The sequence below is a fragment of the Cyprinodon tularosa genome, unplaced genomic scaffold, assembly GCF_016077235.1.
Source record: "Cyprinodon tularosa strain WSP-4 unplaced genomic scaffold, ASM1607723v1 ctg48, whole genome shotgun sequence".
Taxonomy (NCBI): Eukaryota; Metazoa; Chordata; class Actinopteri; order Cyprinodontiformes; family Cyprinodontidae; genus Cyprinodon; species Cyprinodon tularosa.
Window position 1 is genome coordinate 1086020 of NW_024039207.1, and position 22742 is coordinate 1108761.

The 22742-nt window shown below is 35.7% G+C and overlaps 1 protein-coding gene across 9 annotated transcripts in view; it reads left to right on the top strand.

The window, feature by feature from the left end:
- LOC119794429 (dedicator of cytokinesis protein 9-like) overlaps positions 1 to 20980 on the top strand; it is an 83848-nt gene extending 62868 nt beyond the window's left edge. For 3 of the 9 annotated variants that reach the window (XM_038301988.1, XM_038301985.1, XM_038301983.1), the window contains exons 36-53: positions 1057 to 1104; positions 1521 to 1657; positions 3605 to 3720; positions 3810 to 3947; positions 4040 to 4222; positions 4304 to 4417; positions 4538 to 4753; positions 6857 to 6914; positions 9629 to 9735; positions 12240 to 12362; positions 13273 to 13386; positions 13503 to 13508; positions 15654 to 15800; positions 16356 to 16566; positions 16988 to 17178; positions 17254 to 17354; positions 18966 to 19104; positions 20763 to 20980. In XM_038301988.1, coding sequence (XP_038157916.1) covers positions 1057 to 1104; positions 1521 to 1657; positions 3605 to 3720; positions 3810 to 3947; positions 4040 to 4222; positions 4304 to 4417; positions 4538 to 4753; positions 6857 to 6914; positions 9629 to 9735; positions 12240 to 12362; positions 13273 to 13386; positions 13503 to 13508; positions 15654 to 15800; positions 16356 to 16566; positions 16988 to 17178; positions 17254 to 17354; positions 18966 to 19104; positions 20763 to 20876 — 2263 coding nt within the window. In that variant the 3' untranslated portion in view covers positions 20877 to 20980. The remainder of the gene's footprint in view (positions 1 to 1056; positions 1105 to 1520; positions 1658 to 3604; positions 3721 to 3809; positions 3948 to 4039; positions 4223 to 4303; positions 4418 to 4537; positions 4754 to 6856; positions 6915 to 9628; positions 9736 to 12239; positions 12363 to 13272; positions 13387 to 13502; positions 13509 to 15653; positions 15801 to 16355; positions 16567 to 16987; positions 17179 to 17253; positions 17355 to 18965; positions 19105 to 20762) is intronic. The other 6 variants (XM_038301991.1, XM_038301987.1, XM_038301992.1 and 3 more) reach the window with 2 other exon arrangements.
- Positions 20981 to 22742: the final 1762 nt, after the last annotated feature.

Sequence of the window (22742 nt, forward strand, 5' to 3'; positions counted from 1 at the left end):
AACTTCACAAAGCTGCTGTATAGAGATATAATTCTGATAATCGCTAAACGGCTTTATCATTTTTCCACTCCCAGCTTTATGGTGATCTAATTGGATAAGATTAATTTAATCCTGAGTATGTCAAAGGTATGAATCATCTTTCACTAAGGAATAAACATTGTCATCACAAAAATACGGAAGAGGATTAGGGCCACTGAAAAAAAATAAAAAAAGTTAACTGATTTTTGAATTTTATTTCAGTTTAGTATGGGAAAAAAGTCAGAATTCTGACTTTAATCTCAGAATTCTGATTTTTTTTCTCAGGATTCTGACTTTTTTCTCAGAATTCTGACTTTAATCCCAGAATTCTGAGATTAAAGTCAGAATTTTGAGAAAAAAGTCAGAATTTTGAGTAAAAGGTCAGAATTCTGACTCTTTTCCCATATTAAATTAAAATAAAATTTTAAAATCATTAAACTTTTTTTTTTTTTCCCAGTGGCCATAATCCTCTTCCGTACAAAAACAGTTCCACCAGGCCATGAAAATGATCTCTAAATCTTTTTAAGTCCTAGTGATGCAACAAAAAGAAGTCATTCTAAAAATAAAGGCTTCTACCAAATATAATTGACTACTAATTCTGTGCTCTCAGCTCACATTTCATGTTAGTACAGCAATGCAAGAATACAGTATCAAACCAAAGTTAAACTTTTCTTATTTACTTCATCATCACATGACATTGTTTCACCACTGTTAGCTTAATTACCTTATTGCTATTCATTGTCACACAGCCACTGGAAACAGAAAAGTAGATCAAAACTGTGTGACCAGATCAGGATTTTTCCAAGCAATGTGCTGTCACTCATGGGAAATGTTGTCTTCCTTCAAAGAAACAATACACTTTTTGTCCACTGGGGGGAGCCAAAATCAACCAAAGCTGAATGTTCTTTATTACTGCTTTAAATCCATCAGAAAGGATGGTGATATGCTAGAGATATGGTGCACCGTTTTTTGTTATTATGAGTTCGTATTTGTACTAAATGATTTCTGCCATGAAGCTAATTTGTTGCCCTTTTTCAGAATCTGCCTCCATCAGTTCAGATACATGGGGAAAAGATCCATCGCCAGGTAATGTCTAACCGATTACATGTTTTTTATTTTAATTCTTCAAATTAAACAAATTCTGCTTGTATTCTTCGCAATAACACATCTATAAATCTAATTTCTCTCAGGAGAATGTTTTAAACTTTAGCTCTTGGCTTTCTTTTATCTGTAACACTGCTGCCGAGTTGTTTTGCGAATATCGTTGTGGGTCCTAGCTCCCCCTCCCCTGCATGGGTAAGAGCTTTATTCTTTCTTCCTCTCTGCTTCACTGCATGACATGTTTTTCCAGATTTTAATCTATCAGCTGCATATTTATAAAAAAATTTTTTTTTTTGAGTTTGCACATTAAACACGGACTAAATGACAGATTGACGAAATGTGATTAGCAATTTCTATTTTATGGGAAAACTTAATGCTATGGTGTGTTTTTTTCCTATCAGGAGTCTGGAGGGTGCAGGACCTGTAGCTGCAGACAGGAAGTCTTTGACTCTGCCTGTTTCTCGTAACAGGGCAGGGATCCTTCACGCCCGTCTGCAGCAACTGGGAGCTCTGGAGAATGCTCACACCATCAATAACAGTAAGCTAGATCCAGATAAATCTCGATGCATATGGCACTGATTGATATTGGTTACTAAAATTTATGATATTGCTGTTTTCTGTATCTCTGCTTCTGTCTCCATGAACCCCAGTCGGCCTCGGCAAATGGCCGCTCACACTGAGTCTGGTTCTGTTAGAGGTTTCTTCCTGTTAAAACGGAGTTTTTCCTCTCCACTGTCGCTACAAGCATGCTTAGTGTGAGGGATTGCATTCGAATAAATGAGTCGATGCAATCAACTGGTTTTCCTTAGATATTAAACTTTCAATCAATTTGACTGGATGATCTGGTTAAACTGTAAAGTGCCTTGAGATGACGTGTGTTGTGAATTGGCGCTATAGAAATAAACTGAATTGAATTGATATGGAAATTTTATGAAGACATTTTTTTTCTTTATTATTTTTGATTAACTATAAATTTTAAGAAATTTAATTTGAAATTTTCATTTAATGTAACCTTAATCTATAAGAGGTAATGCTAAGAGTAGTCTGCAGTTTTATTCTAAGGTTTATTTTCAGCTAGTTTGTAATTATAAGGTTATAATGAGTTTGTAAGCTAGAAAACCTGCTTGTTTATGTTACAAAGTGTCCAGCAATAATATTCTCATTACCACAATTTTTCCCTCCCTCAGTGTATCATGATCTTACTACTAAAAGAAAAAGAAAAAGTATTAAACAGCAGTCAATCACTGCTTAGAAAAATCAGATTTGGGTTGATTCTCTCACTAGTATATTGACTCATTTAAAAACAAATCTAACATATATATATTTTTTTTTATCTAGTTGTAATTTCCCACAGAAATCCTCATATCTCAGTAATTTTGTTTCACAAATTTTCAAAATAAATATTTTTTTTATTTATTATTTCTTTTTTATTCGATAGAGCTTGATAAAGTAGTGCACAATGTGGGAGTGGAATGACGATGGTTTTCTGACGAGCTTTCCTGTCTCCACTGCAGAAAGCTTCCCCACAGCATGATGCTGCCACCACTAACGTTCCCAATATGATGTCTTATAGTCTCCTCTGGTCTTCTGGAGGAGAGGATCACAAACTTTTTAACCTTCGACCCACAAAATGTTGTCAGAGTTCACTCATGACCCTACACTGGAAAAACGATCTAGAAACAAGTAAAATATTCTTAAATTAAGTGTATTTACCCTTAATTTGAGTAGGTAAATAAGATAGTTTGCCAATGGAATGAGTGTTTTTACTCTTAAAATAAGATAATTAGATAATATCCACTAGAAATAAGACAATGCAATTGAGTTTTCTTATTTTAAGTGTAAATTGTCTTGTTCCATTTGCAAAATGTCTCTGTTACCTCCTCAATCAAAGAAAAAATACACTTATTTTAAGAAAAAAATGACCTATCTAGATTTCGATTTTTTCCAGTGTAAGAATTGGTTGACTATAGAAATGTTTCTAAAATCACTTAACCAGTGGTGTAAATATATAATACAAAAAGCACTGGCAACCAAAGTAGTTGGTTTTCCCCATTTATAAGAGATTATTTTTTATTTTAAGCACTTAAATATGAATATTTATTGTTTATTTTAATAAAAAAATGGTGAATCTTAATACCCCATCCTGTTTGATCTTAATACCCCAAATGGGGTCACATTCAGCAGGCTTTAAAGTTCATAAAAAAGTCTGTAAATCATGCAGAACTGCTAAAAGGAAAAAAAAAACATTTTTGCAACTACAGTATAGCAGTAATAATATCAAAGGCGGTTTTGCAGATCTGATCTTTTACTTTGAGTTAAAAAAATTAGAATCTCATGAAAACGTTACTATTTGTTGTTAGAAATGGTTACCGCTTACTCCAGTAAGGAGTTAAAACGGATCATTTGTTCCTGATTCTTTTAATTCGAAGAGATGAGATGAAAACAAAAGAGTTAAAGATTAAAAGTGATGTTTGCGTGTTTTCAGTGTACTCCCAAACAGAGGCAGAGGTAAACAGCCAGTGCCTGCTGGAGGCCAACGTGTCTACGGAGGTCTGTCTGACCGTGCTGGACACGCTGAGCACCTTCATCATGGGATTCAAGGTGTCGTCTACTAGCACGTTAACCCTCTGCATGCAGGAGCTGTGGTGTTACTGGCTGGTGGTCAAATAACACGCACTGTTTGTCCGCAGACACAGCTGATTTCAGATCTGGGCCACAACCCTCTGATGAAGAAGGTCTTCCAGGTGCATCTCTGCTTCCTGCAGATCCCTCAGTCAGAGGCGGCCCTCAAACAGATCTTCACCTCCCTCAGGACCTTCATTTTTAAGGTGAATGAGTCGACCCCTGTTTTCTCTCTCTAAACACTTCTCTAGTCGCCTCTTATTTATCATCCCAGCTCTCCATAACCCGTGTCTTCCAGTTTCCATGCACGTTCTTCGACGGCAGGGCCGACATGTGCGCCTCACTCTGCTATGAAATCCTCAAGTGCTGCAACTCCAAGCTGAGCTCCATCCGCAGCGATGCGGCCCACCTTCTCTACTTCCTGATGAAGAGTAACTTCGACTACACGGGCCGCAAGTCCTTTGTGCGAACCCACCTGCAGGTATCAGACAAAGCACCTCGCAAGAAGGGTCCTGCTTCTTAAAAAATACGAGAGGCTCATTTTATGAATCTGTTTTTTTAGGTGGTGATAGCGGTTAGCCAGCTTATAGCTGATGTCATTGGAATTGGGAGCACACGTTTCCAGCAGTCTCTCTCCATTATCAATAATTGTGCAAATAGTGACAAGAACATAAAGGTAAGCTGTTTTAAAAGCTGTGCTTGTTGTTGGGATAAGGTTTAATTCAAAATAAACATGATAAAGTTTGTTTCATTGCATCTTTAACTTTTATACCTGTGATGCTGTTGCCCCTGGCAGCACACAGCATTCCCATCAGATGTCAAGGATCTCACCAAACGCATCAGGACGGTGCTGATGGCCACAGAGCAGATGAAGGAGCATGAGAACGACCCAGAGATGTTGGTGGACCTCCAGTACAGTTTGGCCAAGTCCTACACCAGCACCCCCGAGCTCCGAAAGACCTGGCTGGACAGCATGGCTCGCATCCACAACAAGAACGGCGACCTTTCTGAGGTACAAATGTGACACATCTTGGAGCGCTGCTCCTCACTTGCTTGGTTTCAGGGGCGGATAATTCCGGTCTAGAAAGTAAAAGGACTTCACAGAGATCAGATCCACCCATTTCGATTTCCAGCACCACAATGCAGACTAATCACCCGAGGGACTAATTACCTGCAAAAAATTCAAATCTTAATGAGTCATTTTTTCTTAAAATAACTGCATTTTTTATCGGATTGAGGGAGTGAGACACTTGCCAATGGAACAAGACAATTTACATTTAAAATAAGAAAAAAACAACTGCATTATCTTGTTTCAAGTGCATTTTTATCTTATTATCTTATTTTAAGAGTAAAAATACTCATACCATTGGCAAATCCTCTTATTTGTCTACTCAAATTAAGGTTAAATTAACTTAATTTAAGAAATCTTCACTTATTTCTAGATTGTTTTTGCGGTGCGGTTAAGTGAAAAGGATGAAGGAAAACAAGGCAGGTTTTTTTACTATCAGGGCCTGGATTATTTACCTCTACTTGGTTTTCCAAGTTGTTGGAATCTCAGATATATCCTGACCCTGTAGCTAATAACTGGCAGTCCCACGCTGATAACTGCACCTTACTGCAAATAAATCTTAACCTTTTTTTTGTAAACATTATTTAAATTCAGAGTGTTTATTAATCATAAAAAGCCTGATTTAATGTCATTCAAATATCACCTGTAGATTTATGTCCATACTTTGACTAGATCCCCTCAATTACCTGATATGAGATCAGATTAGCCCATAATTTTACTTTTTATTTATGCTCCAACAAGAGGAGGTGTTTATTTTCATAAGGCCTGGTTGGTTTAAATATGGAAGAAGATTAGGGCCACTGAAAAAAAAGAAAGTTAACTGATTTTTAAATTTGATTTCAGTTAAATATGGGAAAATCTCAGAATTCTGAGATTAAAGTCAGAATTCTGAGAAAAAGTCAGAATTCTGAGATTAAAGTCAGAATTCAGAGAAAAAAGTCGAAATTCTGAGATTAAAGTCGGAATTCTTAGAAAAAAGTCGGAATTCTGAGATTAAAGTCAGAATTCTGAGATTAAAGTCAGAATTCTGGGAAAAAAGTCAGAATTCTGAGATTAAAGTCGGAATTCTTAGAAAAAAGTCGGAATTCTGAGATTAAAGTCAGAATTCTGAGATAAAGTCAGAATTCTGGGAAAAAAGTCAGAAATCTGAGATTAAAGTCAGACATCTGAGATTAAAGTCAGAATTCTAAGAAAAAGGTCAGAATTCTGAGATTAAACTTAGAATTCTGAGATTCAAGTCAGAATTCTGAGATTAAAGTCAGACATCTGAGATTAAAGTCAGAATTCTGAGATTAAAGTCGGAATTCTTAGAAAAAAGTCGGAATTCTGAGATTAAAGTCAGAATTCTGAGATAAAGTCAGAATTCTGGGAAAAAAGTCAGAAATCTGAGATTAAAGTCAGACATCTGAGATTAAAGTCAGAATTCTAAGAAAAAGGTCAGAATTCTGAGATTAAATTTAGAATTCTGAGATTCAAGTCAGAATTCTGAGATTAAAGTCAGACATCTGAGATTAAAGTCAGAATTCTAAGAAAAAGGTCAGAATTCTGAGATTAAATTTAGAATTCTGAGATTCAAGTCAGAATTCTGAGATTAAAGTCAGACATCTGAGATTAAAGTCAGACTTCTGAGATTAAAGTCAGAATTCTGAGATTAAATTCAGAGAATTCTGGGTAAAAAGTCAGAAATCTGAGATTAAATTCAGACTTTTTTCCCATATTAAAGTGAAATAAAATTAAAAAATCAGTTAACTTTTTTTTTTTCCAGTGGCGCTAATCCTCTTCCATATTTAAATACCTTTTCCCACCAATTAAAAATTTCATAATTTAAAGTTTTGCATTTACTCAGCTTGTTTATCTGATATTTAACTTTATCTGATTACCTGAAAGATTTCATTCAATTCAGTTCAAAAATACCCTAAAGGGAAATTAAATAATTTATGATAATCAAAGAGATCATGCAAAAGGAGAATAAATCTGTAAATCTTTACAGCACTTTAATTATGATCATGTAATGTTTCTCCAACCTCTGTTCTCCCTCCTCCTCAGGCAGCCATGTGCTACGTTCATGTTGCTGCTTTGGTGGCCGAGTATCTGTGGAGAAAAGGTGAGTGTAGGAAATAGTTGATGAACTTCTCTGACTTTGGTTATCTTAATGTCATGAGAATAATAACCTTTGACCCTCCTTTATTGCATTTATTACCCTCATTATAAAAGCAATAACCTGAGTCACTAGTAAATGTTTACACATTCTCTTTAGTAGTTTGATTAATCAATTACTCTGTAACAGGAGAATATGTTTTTATTCTTGGTTTTAAACACTTTTTAAAATGAATATATAGCTTTTATGCATCCAAATCCCTTTTTCTCTTTAATACAGCTGTCATTAATATAACTCAATATTAGAAAAACATAACTTAATAGGCTATATTAAAGGTCCCACATTATGCAAAATACATATAATAAACATTTTTTAACTGTCAAGTGTGTCCTGAAGCCTGTGTAGGAGATTCACAAATGGAAAAAAAAACTTTCCACCTCTTAGCTTATGTGTGCTTAAAATGCTTTGTTTGAAAATCATGCCCTTTATGATGTCATAAGGGGAAATAAGCTGCCCAGAGCAGTCTGTAGCAGCCCATCGGTCAAGCTTCGGCCTTCATCTTGGGTATTATTCTGTGCTCATAAGCTATCTTTACGAACTCTGACTGGTTGTCATGGTTGCAGGATTTGAGGATGCAGCCTACGCCAGGACAGGGGCATGCATTGCCAAAATATCCAGAGGAGGGCTGAATTAGGAGGTTTTTTGGTACATAATGTCTGCCTAATCTGAGAGGAATTTTCCTGCACTATTGACTAAAAAATGCTCCGTCATGCTTATCCCAAGTGGGGTGACCAGGGGTGCTGGTGCCTATCTCCAGCTTTCTACTGGCAAGAGGCGGGTTACACCCTGGACAGGTCGCCATTCCATCGCAGGGCAACACAGAGACAAACATATACTTTTTATTTTCAAATGTTCAAGAATATTAGACCTTATTGTATTGTACAATCAATACCTCTCAATCGCAGCTGCAAATATACAGTGAACTTTTCCTTACCCTAACACTAAGGGTCACATGTTGCTTTCTGAGCTCTAATCTTCATCAGGGCATTTTCACAGATAACGTTTGTACTTTAGCGTCTGTTACGCCTCCTTATTGACGAAGATTTATCAGATAATGGGGCAGGTATTTAAGTCAACAGCAGTGGTAAGGATGTTATGAGGAAATGAAAGAAAAGTGACATCATTTGTTAATATTTGGGAGAAATAGAAAGTTTTTCGCATTTGTTTTCTCTGATCCATGTCTACAGATTAACCTCACCTTTGGGGTAATTAAACATGGTAAAATCAGCCGTTTCTGAAGGCAGTTTGCTAGTTTTTATTTATGGTTGTTTGAGTACAGAGCGCAAAAACAACACCAACTCTGTTGTAGTCTGAATGATTGTTACAGGAGTGATGTTTTTAAGTTTTTATGAGAAAATCTGTGAGATATGGTGTGAATTTTCACCACATTTTAAGTAAGAATAAAAGTATTTTAAACTGCTATAGTTGATTCTTCAAATCTAAGGAGCCAGTATGCATTACAATGTTTTATGAACCTTAAAGTAGGGGTTTTTACACAAAAATATGTATGGAGAATATAAAAATATTCAGATTTACCTGAATGGAAACAGGTAAGGCAGTGTAAAGAAACTATAAAACATTAAACTGCTAACCCTTTATTCTTCTGTTACTTGAAAGAATTATGTTTAAATCTTTAAATGCCTTCACCAGGGATTTACTAACTCCAGTTTTCTTTATTGCTGATCTTTAAAAAGCCTGACCTGATGATTCTGGGTTGTTTTTTTCTTTTAACAACCACTTTCTCTGATACAGAAGAGGGTTAGGGCCACTGAAAAAGAAAAAAAGTTAACAGATTTTTTTTTTTTTTCAGTATAGTATGGGAAAAAAGTCAGAATTCTGACTTTAATCTCAGAATTCTGACTTTTTTCTCAGAATTCTGACTTTAATCTCAGAATCCTGACTTTTTTTCTCAGAATTCTGACTTTTTTATTGTCAGAATTCTGAGATTCTGAGAAAAAAGGACAATTTACTTTAATAACAAACACCAGTCAGGAGCTTTAGTGTTTTTATAAAGGATATTTAAAACGAATCTTCACAACAGAATGACATAAAAAATCAGAAGTATGTTTTTAGAGCCATTTTTTTGGATTGGCTTGGAAATTATGTGTTTTATCATTATTTTAAAAGCTAAAAATACCAATACACTTTTGGTTGTTTACGATGTCCCTACGACAGATATTTAATAAAAATGATAGGTTGTGTTTGATTAAATAGTCATGTAGTATTGTGCTGCTCTAAATGACTTTTACCTAGTCTGATTCGGGGGGGAAAAATGGCTCTTTGGATATGAAAGGTTGGTGACCCCTGTTCTAGAATAATCAACTAACCAATAAAAAAGTTGCACTTTTATGATTTACCAGTGAGTGCATGTAAATAAAAATAATACAGAACATTCTCAAAAGAAGAACCTTTGCAGAGCGGCTAGAACTTTGGGTGATTTATCTATTTATTTTTCTTTAGCCCAAACCCCAAAAACCACAAATTTTATTGTCCACACGTCAATATTTAAGAGTTTGTATCTTATCACAGTTTTAATTTTTTTACTTTTTGTAACCTGCTTAGTAAACCCAACAGATTAAATTTAATTTTCCTCAAATCAGTTTGAGTCTCATTGGCTCATTTTTGGTTTGTACATCGCTTAGATGCTTTCTCTGTTTCAGGAATGTTTCGGCAAGGCTGCTCGGCATTCAGGGTCATCACTCCCAACATCGATGAGGAGGCGGCCATGATGGAGGATGTAGGGATGCAGGATGTTCACTTCAGTGAGGTCAGACTTTTTATATCTTCTAAATGGTGTTTATCGTACATTTGTATCCTGTTAGAGCTGCACCGATCAAACTTTTGGAATTTTTAATTTTTTTTTTTTTTTTTGGGTAAAACTGGAAAAAAATTGGATTTGACAATTTTGGCGTCTTGTATTTTTGCTTTGTTTTGGTAGAGTTAGTTAAGCAGTTATCTCTGTGTGGATTCTGTAGCGAATGTAGAGCCTTACAGAACTGAGATTTCTAAGAGATGACAAACATTTCTGAATCCAACATAAAAAAGGTTGATTTTTGTTTTTAAAGCATCCTTTCTCCCGTCTGTTCACTCCTGATACCGAAGCTTTTATTTGGCGTCCATTATATGATTTCTCCTCTACATGTGATTAGTAGGAAGTCATAACTTAATAAATTTAGTGATTAAAAAAACGTCCTCATATAAAGACACTATACTTCTTAGGGGCTACCGTAATCTGTTATAAAATGGTATTCAAAAAACCAACAAGGCTGCCCAAAAGCAGAAAACCTCTTTCCTTCCAAAACAGCCCTTCTTGCATTTAAGGAAACCTGCAAATCACAGACAGCTATGTAGGTAAAGCCTTAAACATGTTTTTTTTTTTTTTTTTTTTCATCATCCTAAATGTCCTTTAAAAAGTACTTTATCAACTATGTACTTTACAGGTTTTATGAAGCAAAGCATATGACGATGCATAGGTGCACTAGTTTCTGGGATACACTGCAAAAAAAAAAAAAAAGAATTTACCTTAATAAGACAATATTTCTTAAAACAAGTGCATTTTGTCTTGAATTCAGGAGGTAAGTGAGACACTTTGCCAATGGAACAAGATTATTTACATTTCAGATAAGAAAAAAAAACAATTGAATTGTCTTATTTCAAGGGTATACTATCTAATTATCTTTTCTAATTGGCAAACCATCTTATTTACCTACAAAAATGAACGGCATATACAGTTAATGTAAGAAATTTTTATTTATTTCTAGATCTTTTTTTTTTGCAGTGTAAAATATAATTAAAATGTTATCTTTCCCCTTTTAACTTGCATGAGGTGTTATTTTAATTATATTGTCATTCAACATATTCTCATTATCAGTTCGTATGAAATCGTACGAAAAGTTATGCACAGTATTTCGTACGTTTTTGACGTTTTTCCTCGAGAAATCTTCTCAGTGCGCATGTGCAGCCAGACAGAACGAAAAAGACGAAAAAAGCAGATCGGCAGACGGACGTAAAACTGGGACGGACAGTGCAATAATTACTTCATGATGTCTCTCACTAGTTTGCTTGCTGTTTTGTATGTTAGGGTTAGGGTGAGGGTTAGGGTTAATTGTATGTTAAATTGTATGTTATTGAATGGTGCGTAAAATGTGCATGCGCACTGATATCTTGTCTCGAGGCAAGATGTAAAAATACAACGAAATACGACGAAAAAAACATCAAAAACGTACGAAATACTGTGCATAACTTTTCGTACGATTTCATACGAACTGATAATGAGAATACACTGTGTCATTGGGTGCAGGAAATAGTGTCTTCTATAAAAAGGATAATGAATCCTGGTGCAGAGGGTCAAAAATGCAATGTCCTAAGGCAGGCTCGGACTGGGAACGATTTTCGGCCCTGGCATTTTTCCATCTACACCGGCCCAGATGTCACTGACTCACGTTTTCCAGCACAAAAATAGTTCATAAACCGCCTGGATATACGAAATCTCGCCCAATTTGAACCAAAGTCTATTGATCTCTTAGTCCATAAATCTAAAGAAGTACATTTTTTACCCATAGACGACCATCCTAAACTGCCAGACAATGCACGTTAGAAACGTTAGCCTTTAGATACAAAACCCCATCATGCACCGCAACATATTTTTGCAAATTATTACAACATAAATTCGCCGAATATAAGAGGAACATTGTAGTTTGGTTTAAAGAAAGCATTTTAGTTTTATTATAATTTAGTTTGTTGCAAGGATTTTACAGTTTGAAGAAATATAAAATTACACCATATGCCAACCGTCACAAGGATGTGCATGACAAGGAAGGGCTATACATACTGCTTGCATCATTTAGGTAGTTAACATTGGATTACTTCTTGAGCTCCTTGAGTTATTTACTGTCACAGGTAGGAGCTTCAGCAGGAGAGTAAGTGTTGGGGCCGGTATGATTTAAGGAAGGCCGGCCCTCGCACGCTGAAATTAGGACCGGCCCACCAGAAAAATGCCCGATATCACAGATTACCAGTCCCAGCCTGTCCTAAGTGGATTTAAGGAGGTTTCTGTTTTCTCTCTCTTTGCATATCAGTGATTCTCCACTGGTCAGTGATGGGATTTACCATATTTCCATAAACTGTTAGTCTTTCTTTGACTCTCCATTTAATAAATGTATGGAGAAGCTTTAAAAACAAAATATTTCTCTCTATGGAATCCTTTCTGTTGTAAAACAGCTGGGTAAAGGATAAGGGTTGACCTTATGTCTGTTTTTTTTCTACGTTCAGGAGGTGCTGCTGGAGCTGCTGGAGGAGTGTGCTGATGGCCTGTGGAAGGCTGAGCGTTATGAACTTATTGCCGACGTATACAGGCTCATCATTCCCATCTATGAGCAGCGCAGGGACTTTGAGGTAACATGAATCCTGTTGAATCCAGTGGTACTCTAACCTGACTCCGCCAGATGGATTTGCTCCACATATCCTTCTGGAAACCTTCCGTTGAAGTAATTTTGGGAAGGGGCGAAAATACTGGTTAGCTGATTGGCCTATGTTGGTGATAGACGGGCCAAATAAACCAATCAGATCAACGAAGCATATGACGTACTAACAGAGCGACGACGAAAACACAACCACAAGCCAGGCTACTCTTGCCGAAACCAGTCGGGAGAAGAGTAAAAACATCTTTTCCTCTGAGAAAAGCCTCCAGAGCAGTGTTTTGCTCTTCTTTCAGTGAAGAAATACTCTGTAATTCCGATAAAACTTGCTCGATAGCCACGCTAACGCTAGTTTCATCGGCTGAAGCCGCCATGTTCTTTAGACTAAACTGTCGCGCTTCTCGTTACGTCACACCTCAACCCGCCTCAAAGCCAACGCTGATTGGACGTTCGTTTGGTGAACGGCTCCAAATTTTCTTTAACGGAAAGTAGCCAGACTGATCTGCGAGTGAAACCTTGAAAGCTCGCGAGATCAGGATGGTCTCACGAGGCTAGTGGTTCTCGCCTACTCCGTAAAATCCTTCATAAAGATCTCTTGCTCCAGTGAAAATAAGTCTTGGATGGATAAAAAATGGTGACGACTCTGACTGTTCAGATGTTTAACAAATGTTTAATTTATCCTCATTTAGACATTCAGAACATTGGATTACAGTGACCCATATTGTTTTAGAGGATTTAAGCTCCAGCTCTAGATGTAAATCAGATTAATGGCTTCCCTAATGGCTATTATCAGCTCATTTCTCACATAAATGACTAGTTGTATCCCTCCTTCATGTGCTTCTTGGTGACTTTCCAAAATGTAAAACATTTCTTAATATGTGGGACAGAAACTGACACACCTCTACGACACCCTCCACCGCGCCTACACCAAAGTGATGGAGGTGATGCATACTGGAAAGAGACTGCTGGGCACATACTTCAGAGTGGCTTTCTTTGGACAGGTGAGGTTCATAAGCATTCCATTAAAGCTGGATGGGGTCAAAATATGCTATATTGCTGATATATATATTCATCTCTTTAATTCCAATTTTTCCCCTCTTTTTGCTTGCTCTCGAAGGCTGCGGTAAGTATAGTAGTTATTGGGCTAATGTGTGTTACTGATGGTACTTGCAAGGTATCAGTGATGGGCTTCATCTGCTGAGCCTCGAAACTAGAGCTTCTGCATTTATTGCACATTGTACAAACTTCAGATTTTATTCTCTACTGATATTTAATATTTGGTGCCCATGTAGTTTCATTTGCCCAGAGAAGTCTAATAAAATGGTTTCTAATTTATTAGTTGCCAGAATCTGTGGTTCAGAAAGACCAGCTATCTTGCATGATTTGAGTAATTCCTGCAAGTTGCTTACCGATATACTTACTGGTGTTAGATGTGTGTTTAAATGTGATCAGGTAAAAGTGGATTCAGTGTTTACATGGGTTGTCAAAAATAGCGATGCTCTGACAAGTATTAAATTCCAAAGGCTGCATCCATATATAATACTAATTAAGCATCTATACTAAATTAGAGCATATTTTTGCTATTGTTTGTTTTAGATTTCTAGATTATTTTCACATTTAAAGAATAAAACCTCAAACAACCTTAAAATATTGTAATTGTGTTACATTTTTCATGTTTTTCATGTTATTAAACTATTTTTTTCTGCTTTTAATTAGGGCTAAAGCAATTGGTCAAATAAATTGTGACTAATCCATTATTGAAATGATTGTCAACTGATGAAGTAATCGAATATTCGTTAACTGGACTCTAGAGACTCTAAAAAAGGCCTTTAGCTGACAGTGCAACCCACTTAGAGCAGTAATTATATCAAAATTGTAAAAATATATATAAATATTTTGCATTTAAGATTGAAAAAAAGAAAAATAATCTGTCAATGTGCTCTATCCAGAACACCTCAAGTGTTTAATTTCACCTGGTTTAATTGGAAAAATAATCAACAGATTAATCAATTTGCAAAATAATTGTTAGTTGCACCCCTAATTTTAATTGTTCGACATTTTTTTATTTCCATAGTATCAAAAATGGTGTCCAGTATAGAACATTTTCCTGGGTATCGATAGTTTGTAATTTTAGTTTTGCGACAACCCTAGTATTTACACACTTTAACCCTTTAAAGCCCGATCCAAGAATAATACAAAACAGAAAATTACTTTTTTATGGTTTGAAGTCCTTATTTGGCCTTTTAACAAAATATGTAAAATGAAAAAACAGAAATACATTTTTGATATTAATAATTTATTATTATGCGATAAGTCAAGATTATTTTTTGTGTAGTCTTCTGCCCTCTGTTATCAGGTATATCTGATTGTGTACAATAGGATTTTGAGCAAAGTTTTTACCATTAAATTATGCAAAAGGTGTCAGATGCAAAACATTTCAGAAACCGTATGTGTCAAATATGATACATTTGGCATTATAGGGTTAAGGATAATTAAATAAGCAATAAAAAACTTCAAATTACTATTTAGTTGCAGTCTCTGACACTAGATGGCTCTGCTACGTCTTATGGAAAAGGTTTCAGTGTTTTTACTTTGATTCATTAGAGACTTTCCCCCGCTTCTTAAGTAGTTTAAGGTTTAGTATGGAAGTATGGAAAACTGCAGGGATTAACTCATTAGTTTTATTCCTGTCAGCTCATGATCATGAAATGTATCCCTCCGGGCTTTTTTAATTAGCAGACCGCCTCTTTGTGTCTTTACAGTCATCCAAGTTGATCCTCTGTAGGTTGCAGTTTAAACATAATGTACCAAAACTGACTTCTTTGTATTTCTTTTAATTTTATAATTTTTTAGTTGTTGAAACTCTTACAAATTCAGTATAAAATGTTTACAATCCATTTAAGTGTCTTTTATGAAAATTTAATCCTGCTTTTCATTGAACACAAGATTATTTACTCTTACTTTACATTCACCACATTTATTTTATGTTTCAAAACGTTTTTAGGTCTTTATATGGACTTACCTGATTTCCTACTACAACTGTATTTATTATTTAAACAGAGCAGCTTAAGCCTCTGTTCACCTTTTATTTAAGGTTAGTTCTCCTTCTATGTGTAGGTATTTGAGAAATGTTCTTAAAAAACCTCAACAAATCTCATATGTGTGAACAGTGTGTCTTTAGTTAGAATTATATAAAATCTGAGGCCCATTTATCAATAAGAGTTATCTATATAAATAGAAAATAATTTCATTTCTTCGTTTACTGCAGGGCTTCTTTGAGGATGAGGACGGAAAGGAATACATCTACAAGGAGCCAAAGTTTACCCCCCTCTCTGAAATCTCCCAGAGGCTCCTGAAGCTCTACTCTGACAAGTTTGGCCCCGAAAACGTCAAGATCATTCAGGATTCTGGCAAGGTGGAACTGAGGACTAAGCAAACCTACTTAGCGAACTTTATGCACTTATTGCAGCTTTATCAGGGTTCCTAGAAGCCTGATAAGGAAGAGGATGTGTGATTTAAGATAAAAAAAAAAAGTGGGACACAATTATATAAACAAGTTTGAGGTAATTATGTTGTTACTATGTATGTTGGCGAAAGTAAACACGAACATCTAAGTTACCTTTCAACTTAAGCTAATAACAAATCTTATATAAGTTGCTTCAGGATGCTGATTGTTTGGGCCTTTTGCTACTTCCAAACAAACACTCATTTTATCTCTTTCTCAATTAGTTCTTTAGTGTTTTTATATGGCTTTTTCAAGGATAAAAGGGAAAAAAAAAAAAAAAATTTCAAGAGATTTTTATTGCATTTACTTATGAGTTACTGTAAAGGAATGTGGTTGTGTTGCTTGGGAAGAACATAGGTGCAAAATTGTTTGTTTGGGTTTGTGAGCACTAAGCGTTAAACCAAACTAACTAAATTTATGTTTAAAAAACGGCTAAAATCTCCTTTCTCGCTTTTGCACCCACAGGTCAACCCTAAAGACCTGGATTCCAAGTATGCCTACATCCAGGTGACCCATGTTACGCCTTACCTGGACGACAAGGAGCTGGACGACCGAAAGACTGACTTTGAGAAAAGCCACAACATCCGGCGCTTCGTGTTCGAGACGCCGTTCACCGTTTCGGGCAAGAAGCAGGGGGGAGTGGAGGAGCAGTGCAAAAGACGCACAATACTAACCAGTAGGTTCTGCTGGGGTCACTTTTTGTTGATGATGATGCATTGCTTTGTTCTAGGCCAGCGCTGCTTATCGGTGTAACATTGGAATCAGATGTCAGCAACAAGTTCCTTGTTGTTGTTGTTGATTATAAAGTGCCACTTGTCTGCCAACCTCTGTAAATCTAATCAGATATGGTGAGGTGGGGTTTATTACTCTTCTATCATTGCATCTCAAGGTTCAGTTGTTATCTAGCTCTGCAAATAACCATGTTTTCTCTTCATGACTCGACTATTTTGTGACTATTTAAATTTAAATAGCACAGTTCAATATCCTGTAGTAATACTGCCGTACAGATGAGAGATGTGTAGCTATGTATGAGGGGTTAACAGTGCCTGAGGTAGTAGTTTTTTTAAAAAATGTCCTGTTTTTTCTCATCCGCCCAGCAACCCACTGTTTCCCTTACGTTAAGAAGCGAATCGCAGTCATGTACCAGCACCAGAGCGACCTGAGCCCCATAGAGGTGGCCATAGACGAGATGAGCGCCAAGGTGGCCGAGCTGCGGCTGCTGTGCTCAGCGTCCGAGGTGGACATGATCCGCCTGCAGCTCAAGCTGCAGGGCAGCATCAGTGTTCAGGTACGGGAGAAAAGGCTCAGTCATGCTGAAAGGGAGAAAAAGACCATAAATCATTTGACCTTGGTTGTTTTGCAGGTCAACGCGGGCCCTCTGGCATATGCTAGAGCCTTTTTAGATGACAGCAGTGCCAAAAAATATCCGGACAACAAAGTCAAACAGCTAAAAGAAGTCTTCAGGTACAGATTCTTGGAAAAACTTAAATCGAACTGTTGACATTATATTAAGTACAGAGAGAGGAGGAGGATTTCTTTTTAGCAAATCTAATTTTGACCAGTGGTGGCAGCCATAGCTATTTGTTCCCCTTTACTCTGAATTGTGGTTATTATTATGAGGTTGGAGAAAATTACTTCAAACGTTCTGCACACTCCCCTAAATCCACCAACCTTATGGAGAAAAGTAGGGTTCAAAAAGATGCTAAAAGTTGATTGAAAAAATGGAGGAGAAACACAAATGCTTTTTTGTAGCACTTTGAGGCCTTTTTGGTGAAAAGTGCATTATAAATTAAATTAATTATTATTATTATTACTATTATTTGATGATATTAAAATAAGGTTATATAAACCAGGTGTTCTTCCTGCTACTGTTTAGATGGTCCTTTTATAGTCTAAATAGAATTCCAGCAGTGGGTGTGATGAGCAGAAATAAACAGATGTGTCACCATCTGCTGGCAGTAAAAGAATTACATGACGTCCTGCAATGCCTCGCCGCACAGGCTTAACTTTCTGAAGGACTGGTGTGGACATGTCCCCACCAATAATTTCCATATTTTTATGGATGGATGGAATTTAAATTGTACTTCTAGGGATGCATGATATGACATCTCTCTAACTATCTATAAATATTAGTTTATTGTAGTTTTCTTGTGTTCTCAACAATAGGAAAGCATTCAGTAAATATATGTTTGAGCTCATTTTTGGAAAATACAAAAACCTAATGAAAGCGCTCGGGTCGAGTAACTGTAGGTTCATCAGCCTCCACCCTTAGACCTTTCATCACAAAGTTACACCCTTGCCTCGCAGTAAAGCTGCCATTACTAAACGCAAACAGGGACTCTGCATCAAGCCTAGAAAGTCACAGGCTAAAACCCTCTGATGGGAATAAAAGCAAATTAAACATAGAAAGCTGCTTCCCTGTTAGTGCATCATTTTTAGATTTGAATTTAATCTGAATTTGAATCTGGATTCTATCAGCTGTTAATTTCAATCCATTAATCTATATATAATGTTTTTACTATAAAAAAGTTAACTTAGCATTGCTGCTATTAGTATCAGTAGTAGTAAGGATGCGTTCTCACGCATTGGTCAGCTTCACAGCAACAGCTGAATCCCTCTGTAATTCAAGCTATAATCTGAGAAATTTCTGAGTCTTATTACTCTTGGAATTAATTAAATATATCTTTTGCACATTTTCACACAGCTTGGATATTTCTTTATTATTTTTATAGCTTTGCTGAGAGATCCACAGTCGCTCCCCTCCATTGAATCCCTTGTTTACCGAGTCTTAAATGCACACTACTGTACCTCCGGTCAAAATGTAAAGGGTCTAAATATACACAGAAGGGTTTATTTAATGCAAACTGGGCAAAAAACATATAATAAAAGACCAATAATATAACTTATACACCAGTATGTAATAAATGTAGTAAAACAAAACAAAGTTTTTTTACATTATTTGTGCAAATTTAAAAATTCATTTCTTTCCACCTCCCAATTTTGCCCTATTCTCTATTGATTTTGCATAGAAAGAAATAACAGATGAAATCAATGCATTTGTTGTAAACTTTGTAGGCAGTTTGTGGACACCTGCGGCCATGCACTGGGTGTGAATGAACGCCTGATTAAAGAAGACCAGCAGGAGTATCACGATGAGATGAAGGCTAACTACAGGGACATGATCAGAGAGCTGTCCAACATCATGCACGAACAGGTAGGAATTATCATCTTAGAAGATGCCCTATGCAATATAATTATTAGTCCGTTTTTCAGCAAAACAGTCGTGCTTTGGTTTGAATCATCCAACAGTAAGGATGTTGCTATCCATCCATTTTATGACGCACCTTAACATAGAGCTACTTTCTGCTGGGAACTTAACTTACTAACCATGTCTTTCTTCTGCTCTCATCTTGCCACCGCTGAGAAGATTGGATGGTAATGCTGTCATTTCATAAATACATTTGAATGCAAAAGAATCAAAATGTGTTTTTTTTTATTCCCCTCCAACAACGAGACGAGATGATGTGTATTTGCAGCATGATTTAGTTAATTAGGCTGTGATTTAAATTAATCGAGTGTATTAAGATATATTTTTTTTTTTTTATCGGGTCCCAGAATGAATTATAACTCCTGTGCCGTGTTTCTGTGTGTACGTTTAAGCCACGTCTGTTTTTAACAATGATTCATTCAGCCTGCATGCATCTCTTTGCCGCTATGTTGCCGTGTTTACCTGCATGAGCATGCCTTGCATCGTTAATCGACCAACCTTAAGTTCTACAGAGCCTTCAATAATGCTGTGTGCTTTGTTTTTGGCACAACTTTTTTCTAAGCTGTTCATAAAAACATACCATTTATCTTTGTTTGGGTCAGGTATTAGATTTTACATGTTGGAGTTGATGAGGAATTCCTTTTCCAAATTCTTAATAATCCCTCATACTAATTATCTAAAAGTATCTGATGGAAATCTTTCATAATGAAAGCGGAAATCTATTCTAATATTCTCATAAATTGCGGCGGTTCATCAGAACAGGCACTGAAATGAGACCGACTACAATAGATTGGTTTCCATTTTTTAACCAATCAGCATCTGAAAAAAAAATGACAGAAATATTTGCATTTGACTGTATTTAGTTATATGATTACCCTGTGATTAATTATTGATTTAACATTTTAAATTTGAAACCCAAAAGTTAATGGAAATTTAAAAAAAGGAAATTGAAATTATACATAAAGGTAAACTGAAAAAATTTATCAAAAGCATGTTTTATTTTAACTTTTGTGCGTTAAACATAAAAATAAAGAACTTAATTTGAACTTTTCATGAAAAATACTTCTAATTTTAGATTTAAGGTTAAATTTTAATCTGAAATGTGAAGTATGGCATAATTTGGATCCAATCTTGAATTTCTGTACTATTATTTTAAAGTCCTTTTTTTAAATCAAAATTTTAAATAAAAGGATTCAGAAGAAATTTTTTTTTCTATTTAAATTTTATTTAAAATGTCTAAGGTTTGAGTTGGTATTTTTAAGTTTTGAATTTGCTTTTTATCTATGAAATGCAATTTTACATCCTGTGAATTTTAGTTAAAATCTAAATTAGAGCAGAATTTCAACTTCAAAATGTAATTATGAGCTTTAATTTGACTTAGAATTTCAAAAGATTTTATTTAAATTAATCATTTTGTTTACTTTCTATGTAAAGTTGAGGACTACTTTTATTGCCCAAACAGTCAAAACAGTTTAATTTAGGAGAGAATTCAAATTGAAAAGCACTTATATCTACAATATATCGCCTAATTTGGATGTTAAATTGATAAATAATTTCAAATATCCCACTAAAATGTAATGAATTGAAACATCTACTTTTTCTAGATCTACCCTGTGGATGATGGTACCAGGAGTGCTCTCTCTGACTCTATGGGTATCTTTAACGCCATCAGTGGCACACCCGGCACCAATACACACGCCTCAACCACCATCCTCTGAGTCGGCCTCCATCACCGCCAGGCATCCGTTTGACGTCCCAACGCGTTAATGTGGGAACATTTACAGATGCATTATTTCCGTCAATGTGTCTAGCAAAAAAAAAATATATATATATATACATCTATTCTAGTTCTCTTTCTTGTTTCCTATGGAGACTTTATTTCATGTTGCGTTTTACTTTAAAAGAGCTCCTTTTGCATTTTGCAAGTGGGAAAATCTTGCAATGCGGAACTGTGACTGAAAACCGACGTATGGAGAACTGGAGTATTTTCTAGGTTCATGGTGATTACAGCTTTACAAAAACTACATCTATTAGTGATCATGTACAGTATTTTTTTAAATACTTTTTTAGAAAAAATATTTTCCATCAAGACCCTCGTAGAGCAGATACATTTTGTATTTAATTTTTTTTTTTAAAGAAATCCGTTTTCTATTTTAGGCCCATGGAGCTGTGTATAAGCTCTCTAAAGCCATGTGAATCACAATATTTGGACCTATTTTGTTTTATATTATGTCTCCTGGTTACCAAGGAAACCTACAGGACAAAAGGACAGTTTTGCCAAAGATGGAGGAAGATCATCACCAGGACAAGGGTTTGCAAATTTGAATTCAGCTCTTTCTTTGTCTGTAATATAGATGTGTTTTTATTAGCTGTAAGCTTAAATTAAACGGCAAAAAAAAGATTTTTACTCAGTGTCTGTAAATATATTAAGGAACTGTGAATAAATAAAACATGGTGTAAATATTTTCTCCCTTTCTCTTTATTTAAAAGATGAAACAGGCTGAACTAAATCAAGCTTTCTGGGATTTTGCAAAAAATACAGAGTTTTAGTTTTATGCTCCAAGTCGTATGGGAACAGCTTGGAAATGCCCCCAACTATTCCTCTCATGCACAATCGCATCAATGTCTGACCTAACAAATAAAATGCTCCAGTATTACCATAAATACATCTTTAACCTTGTGGACACTCTTCCTAGACAAACTGAAGCTGCTTTTGTTGCATATCAATCCATTATAACTGGTTTATTTAGTGTTTGTAAAGCCTTTTATCATACTTGTTTCCACGAAAGCAATATACTCTCCTCACATTTTACTCAGCTGAAGTTTGTTGAACCCTTTTAACCCAGTCCAAATCCGATGGAGGTATTGTTTCTCAGATAGCGGACATGAAGGAGGAAACATGGTTAAGCATTAAAGGTTTAGTGGAGGATGTTCTTTTTCCGGGTGGATCATCAAAATAAGTGGTCCTCCTAATTGTCAATCATTCTGGTGATATGTTTACATAAAGCCGTCCTACGTCCTTGTCTCCATTTTCACTTACTGGAGACGAGTCTGACATAGTGGAAAAATTGCTAATCTTTTGTAAAATAAGCTTGTATGAGCGATGCAAACTTGCAACTTTTAAACAGAGCGTGCACGAGGGGAAATGTGCTTGTGCACGCTCTTGCATGCATTTAATAGATACATCGGGAGCGGGTACAGGGTTGTGCATGTGAATTTTTTTAAGTGGAGAGCAGTGTTGTATAGTAACAAAGTAAAAATACTTCATTACTGTACTTAAGTATATTTTGGAGTACTTTATACTTTGCAAGAGTATAAATTTTTTTGAGAACTTTCACTTTTACTGCACTACATTTACGAACTTAATTGCATACTTTTACTCTGATGCATTTTCAGTGTTTGGTTTAGTTACTAATTAAAAAAAAAAAAACGAGCGAGAGAAACGCAAGTGTTTTGACTTCGCCTACTGACTACAAAGTTGGGTCTTGCCTGGGCTTGTTCATCAACACCAATAGGATACGCCTGTTTCGCAAAGCCAGTCTAAATTTATCCTACACTTGGTTGTTTATATTATTTTAAGTGAA